Here is a 10601-nt window from a genome sequence, read left to right on the forward strand (position 1 = left end):
GCTGGTCTTAGCAGAAAGACAGATACACAAAACATTGGGGGTCATTAAGGGAAAGGAAGACGAGGTGGAACCCTCTCTGTCCCCAGTCAGGCAATGGTGACCGCCCTAAAGAACGGGGAGAGCCAAATATCATCCAGGGAACAGAACTGCTTTCTCTCTTCCTTCTCCTAGAATGTTTCCTCTTCATCCCCAAGTCACAAAACAGTTTTAAGACACCAAAGTATAAATTTTATTATGGCAGAGCCATTAACACAGTCCGTAAGTTACAGGAAAACTAAACCATTAGCATTTCTCTTATGTACAAGATCCCTCAGTAATGGGAAGTTAGCCGTTCATGTACTTTGTACCTGAAATGCCACAAAACAGGAGGGTGTTGCGGGCATGGGCAGAGGGCTTGCTTCCTGCCTCCCTCCACCCCCTCCCGAAGTGACAAACCGTTCAAACCCACCCATGGTAGCCGAGACCTCACTCTCCATCTGCACAAGGCAAACAGGGCAGAGCTGCTGCATGCTCGGGAAAGCCCCAGGGCTCCATGCAGAGCTTCGGCATTCAAACCATTGTGCTAATAGAGCAGCCCAGTCGGGGGCTCCAGCTCCATGTTACTGGCTAATCAACTGAAATGTTCCTCATGTGCAGACAGGCAGGCATTTCCCCCATTCATTCATTCATTCATTGTGCATTTGGGTTTAATGGTTTCTCAATTAAATCACTCCACCAGTCAGTGGAAAATAGTAGTAGTCCTGTTAAACAAGTGCCGCCATCGCCTTCCGCCACCAGGGAGCAGCAGTGTGCACTGCCTCACATCACATACCAAGCAGCAACTCCTGCTGCAACAGCAACACAGGCCGCCAGGACCAGCTGGATGGTGGGCAGCTTCAGCAGTGCCAAGGCCAGGTGGCAGGGGCAGCTGGAGCCCTCAGTGCCAGCTGGGGGGGGGAAGAAAGAGAAGAGCAGAGTTAGACACAAGAGGCATTGGCCAAGCAACTGAAGAGAGAGGAAGGAGGTAATACGGTGGAGACCTACCGAGTTTTGCAGCATAGTAGGGGCACTTATGCAGGTCTCCTTTCCCATCATGCACCGGGAGGCTGCCCTCTTGGGCTTCTTCTGTTAACAAAGCCCCAATCTTGTCCAGTTCCTCAAAAACCTGCAGAGAAAGGTCAAGGGCTGCCATAAGCCAGAGCAACTCTCACCCTGGGCCATGCCACACTCCAAGCTTTAGCAACTGCTGGCCCCGAAGTGCAGCCTGGACCACGCCTGGGTTCTAGACAAAACGAGATCCAGTTACCAGCAGCGGGCAAGTCGGAGCTCTGCATGGCACCAATGAAGCCGAGGCCTTGGAAGCCAAGCCTCGGAGGCCATTCTTGGCAGACAGCCCAGCTAGGCATTCTCATCCTTTAGTAGGATCTGCTTTGCCACTGGACTGAAACTGCAGAACTGCCCTTCAGGGCTGATGTAGGAAACTGGGAACCTTCTTGGCAATGAGGCAGAGACACTTCGTTGTTGCTGCTGCAGCAGCCCAGCAGAGTTAAGCACTTGTTAAGCAATGGCACTCGGCATTTTTCGTCACCTGGTTGCCAAGTCACAATCCTGGCAACAGATGCCACCCCCCCCCGTGAGACTTTGCACACAGCGCTGGGGCCAGTGCTGCTGATTATGCCCTCAGGGAAGCGAGCCAAGGCATAGCAAGGGGAAGTGCTGGCACACAGCCCATTCCAGCACGGAGGCTGGGGAGGCAGCGTGAAGGGCATCGCCCTCACAGCCAAGCGGAGAACTACAGTAAGGACAAAGGCTAGCATGCGTCTGGGAGGACTGCTCCAAACACCTTGCCCGCAGCAGGCACCATCGGGTCAGGATTTCTAGCCCCCCATCAGCAGAAGCTGCCTCCTCCTGCCTCACCTCCCCCCAAATATTGCCCCTTCCCCCAGTTCCATACCTGCATGTTGAATTCAAAGGCCTTGTTGGCCTCCCCAACAATCCTCTCCTTGGTCCCCTTGTCCAAGTCCAGAGCGTTGAGCCGGGCTCTGTAGAACTGCTTGAACTGCTGTGGGTTGGAAATGTTCTCAAAGACATAGAACTGGATCCCCTCCCCAGTGCTGGGCAGCCTCAGTGCCCGCTGGGCCACCTTCTTCAGCACCTGCCCTCCCGAGAGGTCTCCCATGTAGCGGGTGTAGGCGTGGGCCACCAGAAGTTCGGGCTCGTGCTGCCCAACGTGCTGGATGCGCTCCACATAGCGCTGGGTAGCCTCTGAACACTGGATCTTCTCCCGCCAGTCTTCCCCGTAGAAATACTCCAGGTCTTTGGCCAGGGCCTCCTGCCGGTGCAGCTCCAGGGGGAAGTAGAGGGGGGTAAAGGCTGGCTGGTCCTTGTTGCGCTCCATTTCCTCCTCCAGGGCAGAGTACGTGAAGTAGAGGGCCACTGTGCCCAGCTGCAATGGAGCAGAGGAGCCATGATGGGCATGGAGCTGGCAGGATGCGCCCAATCTCGTGCCCCCTCCAGCACCACCCCCCGAGGTGGAGGAGAGGCATCACTGAGCAGCAGCCAGGCCCACAACGGCGGGAGCTGCTTTCCTCCACCCAGTCTAACCTGGCCTGCTCCAGGGAGGGGGAACTTGTGGCCTCAGCCAGAATGGCCAGTAATCAGGCATGAGGGGACCTGGAGTCCAGCACCACCTGCCCAGGGAGCCGGGGGCAGCACAAGTCCCCTATTTCTGGCCTGCACTGTCTGTCTGCAGCTCCCCTCGGTCCCCAGCAGAGGAAAGTCTTTCCCGTCACGGCTCCTTTATCCTTTCTGAAGCTGTGATGCTGAGGACTAAACCTGGGCCATTCTGCATGGCAAGGAGACGTTCCTGCTACTCAACTAGGTCCCTCCCAAGCCGTGCTCCTTTTCTCCCATCACGGTGCTCTCAGGCTGGACTCCTTGCCCAAGGCCCCAGCCCATGCCACTAGGCCCCCAGCTAGCTGTTCATTCCAGGAGGAGGGGTGCAAAGGCCAACAGCGGACTGCTTATGTCTCATGAATCTCCCTCCACGATTTGCGGAGCTCAAGATGGGCTGTGCAGGAGCAACGACAGGGAGGCTTCCTTGAAGCAAAAGGCTACAGACTGGCACAGTCCAGGGTCCTGTGGGCAAATAGCCTCCAACACACTGTGGCTGGTGCAGATGTGCAAGGCTGTCAAGGTCTCCAGCCCCTGGCTAGTGAACAGTTGCCTTGCTCTGCTCAGAGAAGGCAGGAGCAGCAACCACTAATCCCACTTCTAATCAGCCAGAGGTGGCACTGCCCAGCAGGAAGAGCCAGCCACCTGTCTCAACAGCGGGAGAAGAGAGCTCTCTACAGGCTGCAGATACATCTGGACCCTGGCCCTCATCCTCTAAAGAGAGATCAAGACACACCTTGAAGAGCTCCCGCTTGATGCGCCCTTTCAGGAAATCTTTGACAAATTGAGTGTTTTCAGCCCGATCATGTGACTCCTTGGTCCCTTCTTTGAGCAGCTCAGACAAGTCTGTGGGGCTGTGGAGAGACAGAAGTGGCCAAAGGGATGAGGCCTCACATGCAGAGCCACAGGCTGGAAGCGGGCTAGGGCGGGCTTGATTCAGCCTGCTCACCCCCACGGACACAGAACTCTGAAAGCCCACAGAGCCACCATTAACCTCCAGGTCAATATAAGGAGGCGTGACACTCAGCCTCAGCAAGCCTCTCCGTGCAGTCTGCGACTAGCATTGAAAACCTCACACCAACCAGGCATCAGGGGGAACACACCTGCCCTCTAACTCCATTTCCTGCTCACAAAGCCCTGTTGACCCACCTGCTCTGCTGCCTACAGACGGCTACACAGCCCTGGCACAGTTTCCTGCCTTGGCCAGGCAGAAAGAAGATGTGGAAATACTGGCCTCACCTGGACCAGGTGAGCCCTCCAATCCGGGAGACTTCCCCCCCCCCATCACCTTCTGAGAGAGCAAGGCAAGATGGAATAATTTTCCCTGAAGGAGCTTCTTGGCAGCACAGACCCCGAACTCTGAAAGCGTTCTCTGGTTAAGGCAGGTTGAGGAATCTGAAGACCCACTAATTAAGAGATTCCTAGGAACAGGGGTTGGCAAGCTTTTTGGACCAGGGGGCACATCTTGAATTTTGAGAGAGTGCAGAGGGTATCATTCACAAAATGGCTTCCATAGGGGCAGGGCATGACATGACATAAAATTAGAGCGAGTATAGTCATTGATGCTATTTCCTTCCCCGTTCCCCGGCAATCTAATGTTTACCATGGGAAGTCAGCAATGTTCTGCTGGTCCTGATTGTGGAGATACAGCTGTTAAAGGCACAAGAACCCTGTTTTCCCCAATACCAATCCTAAACCAACACACAGGCTGCCATCCTGTACTCTTTTGAAGTAAGCCACGTTAAACATAAAGAATTACTTCTGAATTAGACTTGTATATCATTGTACTGTAAGAAAACGATACAGTGAATTCTTAATGCTTGTGTGGGCATCATCTCTAACACAGCAAGAGCCATGCTTAAGCCACTTTGCAAACTTTTCCAATTTACATTTGCCATTTGGAGAGGGGGTTCTTTAAGATACTCCCATAGCACTCTCAGAATCTGAAATATGCCCACTGCTCCAAAAATGGTGGCAACCCCTATTCTATGGAATACCTGATGTCAGACAAACCCACCAGAGGAAAGATGCATCCTGGTTGCCAGGAAAAAATGAAGGGCAAACTACAGAGGTTTCAAGGACTATTAGAAAATAAGAGAGAAACAGGAAACGTGCACTAAAGGGAAGGAGGAAACAGCAGCTATTTAGGGCTTTAGATTTTGCTCTAGAACTTTCTTCTAGGAGAGCTAGAGACTTGCTTAAAAAACAAAGGAAAGGAAAGCTCCGAGTCTGGGGGCACCAATTAAGGCCATCAGAGGCACCATGGCACCCACCAGCACCAGGCTGGCAACTTTCATCTAAGATACTCTAAGGGACGAGGAGATCTGATTACCCAACAAACATCAGTTCATTCAGCACCTCGCTGAGCAGAGAGAGGGTTTGACCCAGCATGGCAAACACTTGAAGCTGTGCCCGCAAGAGGTTTGAACATGAGTTTCTCCTTCAGGTTCCCACATTTGAAGCAGCAGCAGGAACATGAATTCTGTTGATGTTACATTTTTGATAATCTTTTTGTGTCTACTTGCTATTAAAGTTTAATTTTATCAGTATTTTTGATAAATATCATTTTATGTAAACTGCTTAGATATTTTTTTTTAGATTAAGTGACTGTGAAGGAATTGGACTGTTTAAGAAGAAATAAAAACCTTATCTATAGTTTAGTTTGGGAATTATGGGAATAATTGGCTCCTAAAGCCAACATTGACAGGCAGGTATATACTACAGGAGGTGTGTTAAAAATGAGATAAAGTATTGTGGGTAGCCTAGGGATATATAGACAGGGAGCTTTTTGCATATAAGACACACAGGAAGATCTGAAAAATTCAAGCTCAGTACAGGAGGAAGAGACAGGCTGTTACCTGACATAAGATCCTAAGAACTATGACTGATAGAATTCTGCTTAATATAACTTTAGCAAACAGGAAACAGTTTAGACAGGACCAGCTGGATGCATTTATCCTGTTTTATTTTCCTTACCCTTTTTGCTCTTTTGGGATTATTTGTGTGCATGTAATCATTCGGATGTTAAAGCCTTCTTTTCTGTTTTTAATTAAACATTTAAACTTGTTTCAGAAAGTCTTGTGGTCTCTTTGTCTGTGGATCTTCCCACCCCACGCTTAAAAGCCAAACTCACTACCTAAAGGGGTTCTTAAAGAGACTTAAGGGAGCTTTGGCAGCCTGGGGAAAAGAAAGACCTCCCCCTGGTGGCAGAGGAAAGTTCATGGGAAGGGCAAACGAGAGGGGGACACTCGCAAGGGCCAGGGTGAATCCCATGTAGGCATTTTCCCCCATTTCCTTTCACACAGGCATGCTCATCTTCACACAGGAATACTGCATCAAAGCACAAGGACAAGGTCTCCTACCCTGGCCAGCTCTAAGGCCGCCAATGCCGTTTCCTCCTCTTCCTCACCTGACACTGTCATCCTCCTCCAACTCTTCATAGGAAAGGTTTTCAGGCTCCTCTAGTGCCTCTGTTACATCAGACGACATTCTGCAACCGGTAGATCTGAGCTGGGTTGCTGGACGCTTTGCTCAATTCTCAATCACCTGTTCAGAAAGAGCCAGTCAGCCACATAGTCTTGCAGGCGGAGATGAACACAAAGGTATGCAAGTCAGCTGGCCCACATGTGTACAGCATTAACCTGATCTGTTTGTGACCCAGCTAACTTAGAAACACAGAATCTCCCCAGTGCAAATCCTCGTCCCCATCAGATTCCATTCTGCAGTCCAATAAGCTGGTAACAAGCTCCACCGAGGCTCTGTGGTCAAGATGGGATCTGCTGGCAGAGAAGAGCAAAGAGCCCAATTTGATGTGCAACTGCTGAGTAAACATTTTTTAAACTGCAGCTGCTGAGGCAGCACAAAGAGGGCTCTATGGCAAGACAGAAGGACGCCATGAAATGCCTGCCTTTAAATTCTAAGGTTTAGGCTGCATCAACTCCCACCTCTGCTTGGCCGAGTCTTCTTAAGTGGGCCATCTAAACTGTTCCAGAGAAGGAAGAGAGTAGGCAGCCACAACTGAACACAGGCCAGCTTCCTAACGAAGGACGTACAGGGGACAAGACAGTCACCTATGACTAAGAACAAGAAGACCTTCAGAAACACACCACAGGGCTTGCAGACAGATTTTGAGTCATGAGAGAGAGAAAAGCTGAGACATTGGAATCACATCTCCTCAAGTTAGTGGAGATGAGGGAGCTGTAGCCGGGGTGCCAGTGGCTTAAGAATCACCGCTTGCAGGATGCCACAAGCTGCCCATTGGCACCATTACAATACTGAGCTGCAGCAGTCGCTGCCTTGCACCTCCTCCTCCAGGCCCACCCAGGAAGTCCTGAGCTCACCTCACGCATTTTTGTTTTGGGGCCCTGATGGAAAGCTGCAAATGAGCAACTCAAGCAGCAGCTCAACTCGTAGACACATCCAGATCCAGGCACAAAAATACTGCAACACCATTAAGCCATAACTTCCTGGTTAGTTACTGATCTCTCCCTGCCCCACGTACACCCACACTCTGAGTCTTCACAGAACTGTTCCCTCTCTTTCAGGCACAGCTTGGTTCTGCCACATCCCTAGACAGATCCATCCCAATTCAGCCACACAAGCCTGGCAAAGCATCAGCTAACAACTACAGGCACACAAAGCTGGATGCCCAAAGACCAGACCAGCCAGCACCCTGTGAACTCCTTCATCTAAGTGCCTTTGCATGACTCCAGCTTCTGAGCAAGCTAATCCAAACCATGCAGCCTTCCTGGGATTGCAGGAGACACACAGCCACCTTGCCATTCATTGCCAGTTGGCTCTTCAGCTCCTTTTGCTCAGTTGCCAGTCCCACCACCAGCCACTGCCATAAAGCGGCTATGTGCCACACAGGAACGTGATACTCAAGTGATAAATAAGGGTGACAACTCTTCCCATCCCAGAGCATGGGAACCACCTGAGCACTACTACAGATGGATGCACTTCAAGGTAAGCCATGTAAAGTAAGCAGCCAATTCAAGAGAAAAGGCTCCCTTCTCTAAAATGGGCCTGAAGTGTGCGTCGGGGGGGGGGACTGCACCCCAGGTACCTCCTGCCACGGGAGGATTTCAGTCTCCACAGTACCAATCAGGTCTATCTTGTGGCATGGCTGAAAGTCAGGAGACTGCTGATGTCAAGCAGCCGCCCTCTGCCTCTACCTTCACTTCAGGAAAGTGTCTGCATTATTTCACTTGATGGTGGGCGCACCTCGCTTCCAGGTACCAGGCATCAGGAAATTATTCTCTCTCTCTGAGTGGCTAATGGTTCCAAAAGGAACTTGGGTCGTTATCCATTAAGAACTTACATTACCCCCCCTGAAATGAACTCTCTCTAAATTTCAGCTGAACCAATGCAGTTCCAAGGGGCAACCATGAGTTTGTCTGCTCAGGCTAGACCTGTGAGATGAATCTAAAGTATATGGGACATGGCCTTGTTCATTGATCACTGCAATTAGCAGCTGAACTGTATTTTCTAGCACTTTTGACACTCCCTGGGTCAGTTTCCAAGCTGGTTCAGTCTTGAACCCAAGAGTGACAGACCAAGCCAATGAGCCCATTTACTAGTACTCAGAGCCAATTCTCCCTCCTAGAGAGGAGTAGAATTTGGAGTGGGGTGCTAAGGATAGTGCCAGATTCCATTCAGAGGAAGCAACAGCACAACCACATCATTCAGATGTTCAGGCAGGATGATTAACTCTGCTCCACCTCAACACAAGGAGGAAGCCACAACAGCTAATGGAACCTCCATGTCCAGAACCATCATGCCACAGAATACCAGCTGCTGGGGCTTGGAGGGGCAAAACAACAGGAGAGGGCTGTGATCTTCATAAGCTGCTTGTACAGTTCCTGGAGACATCATGCTGATTGTTGTCGGAACAGATGGTCCTCTTGGTCTGGTCCAGCAGAGCTTACCATGGTCTTGGCCATGATAGCTAAACTATAGCCTCCATGTTCAGAGGCAGACTCCCTCTGGACAAATGGAATGAGAACTGATGAAATAATAGGAAGCTGAGAGTTGGAATAAATGGACAGTTCTCACGTTGGAGGGATGCAAGAAGTGGGTCCTGCGGGAATCAGTCTTTAGATTGCTTTTAAACTTTTTCATAAATTATCTGGCGTTAGGGGAGAGCAGTGAGATGGCCAAGTTTGCCAATGGCACCAAATAATCCAAGTGGTAAAAACAAAGAGGAATTGGGAGGAGCTCCAGAAGGAACTTTTGAAACTAGGTGACTGGCCATTAAAATGGCAAATGTGATTCAATGTAAGCAAGTGTAATGTGATGCACACTGGGCCAAAAAAAAATCTACTTCAAAAATGCATTAACAGGGTCTAAACTAGCAGTGACTGACTAAGAGAGAGAGATCTTAAGAGTTGGGGTGGATAATGATGATGCTGAGCCAGTGTAAGGCAACTGAAAGAGAGCATTAGGTAAGGAATTGAAATTAAAAACTGCCAATATCGTAATGGCTTTGTACTGGATTGCCCCTCCAGATCTTGTTAGACTCCAAATCCCATCAGCCACCAAGCCCAATGGTCAAAGGTGATGAGCCCGGGAAATTCTGGAGAGCCACAGGATCCCCACTCCTGTTTCATGCAAACTGTAGCACAACTACACTAGGAAGGAATACTGTGTAAAGTTCTGGTGTCCACATGTAAACAACCATTGTAGAGCCGGAAAAGGTTTAAGAAGGGCAACCACAATGATCAAGAGACTGGAGCAACGCCCCCATGTGGAAAGACTACAACATTGGGGGCTTTTAAGTTTGGGGGGGGATATTATGTGCATTGTGAAAAAAACCCTCTTTTTAAAAAAAATCTGTCCTGATCTCCCTCTGTCATAATGCCGGAATGCGCAGGGGTCGCCCGATGAGGCTGAGCAGTGGAAGATGCAGGGCGGGCAGAAGGGAGCCCTCCTCCTCCTCCACGCAGCCCAGCCAACCGGCCGCAGTGCGCTCCCGCAAGACGGCCGCCGCCGCTGCCAGCTTGGGCACAACTCAGGAAAGGAGGGGACTGGAGGCGACCAGCGGCTCCTCATTACGAAGGCGGCGGCGGCGGCTTCTCCGCGGGAGACCCCGAGCAGGGAGAGCGTTGCAGTTGCGCTCGGGCCCGCTTGCCGGCACCTTTCCCGGGAGGAGCACCTGCCTGGCCGCCGAGAACCGGATGCCGAGCGGAGGAAAGGGCGCCCCGCCCGCCGGCCCGCCGAGGAGGCGCCGAGAATCTGCGCAGCCACGGCACGGCCGGGCCCCGTCCCTGGAAAGAGAGGGAGGCCGCCATCTGGCTCTCTTGGGCTGGGGAGCCTCCGCTCACCCCCGCCGGGCTCCGTCTCCGGAGGCAGCTCCGGAACGGCCGCCCGGAGCCGGCACTCTGCGCACGCTCAGTGTAATAAAGTGTAATAAAGAACCCCTGGCCAGCGGCCTCCCCGCACCCACCCGTTACCTCCGCTTCCCCGAATCCCCTCACGCCGGCACTTCCGGTAGGCTCCTCCGCAGGACTAAAACAAGCCTAGCGAGGGATGGTCAAGCCCCGCCCCTCGCTCTGTCACATCGACAAAGGCCGCTCAATACACTGGAGGAGCCGCCTATCAGCAGGAGAGCTGCTTGTGACGTCGACGCCCTTCCCCTCTTTTTCTCCTGCGGGGAGGCTGCTTCCGCTTCCTGTCCTGCTTCTTCGCACTAGCTAGGAGGAAGAAAAGCTGGCAGGCTCCGCCCCGAAGAGGTAAGGGGGGGAAGAGCGCCCTTCTCTGCCCCCGCGCGGCGCCCGCGAGCCATTGCAACCTGACAGACCTTTTTCCTGCCCGCCAGGTCCGGGAGAGGCCTGTGGTGTTCAGAGGTGCCAGGCCTGCAATTCAGGGGAAAGGGGATGAATAATCACAGTATCCACACAGAAGCAACGCCCACAACTAGTTGCACTCTGTCTGTGGACTGGAGACTGCTG

At 51.8% G+C, this 10601-nt stretch overlaps 1 protein-coding gene across 1 annotated transcript; it reads right to left on the bottom strand.

Moving 5' to 3' along the window:
* Window positions 1–205: 205 nt before the first annotated feature.
* HMOX2 (heme oxygenase 2) lies at window positions 206–10304 on the bottom strand. Its single transcript, XM_061599226.1, has 6 exons — window positions 10104–10304; window positions 6062–6198; window positions 3389–3506; window positions 1934–2425; window positions 1024–1144; window positions 206–926 (listed from the first exon to the last, which is right to left on the bottom strand). The coding sequence occupies exons 2-6, from the start codon at window positions 6139–6141 to the stop codon at window positions 799–801; spliced, it is 939 nt and encodes a 312-aa protein (XP_061455210.1). The 5' UTR covers window positions 6142–6198; window positions 10104–10304; the 3' UTR covers window positions 206–798.
* Between the last annotated feature and the right edge of the window lie 297 nt (window positions 10305–10601).

This window comes from Rhineura floridana, chromosome 17 (genome assembly GCF_030035675.1).
Source record: "Rhineura floridana isolate rRhiFlo1 chromosome 17, rRhiFlo1.hap2, whole genome shotgun sequence".
NCBI lineage: Eukaryota > Metazoa > Chordata > Lepidosauria > Squamata > Rhineuridae > Rhineura > Rhineura floridana.

Excerpts from the sequence above, each read along its gene's own strand:
- HMOX2 (XM_061599226.1), bottom strand. The coding sequence starts at position 6,141 with ATGTCGTCTGATGTAACAGAGGCACTAGAGGAGCCTGAAAACCTTTCC. Across the intron at positions 2,426-3,388 it reads TCAAGCGGGAGCTCTTCAAG|CTGGGCACAGTGGCCCTCTA; the intron begins GTGTGTCTTGAT and ends GCTCCATTGCAG. Across the intron at positions 1,145-1,933 it reads CCTTTGAATTCAACATGCAG|GTTTTTGAGGAACTGGACAA; the intron begins GTATGGAACTGG and ends CTTTCTCTGCAG.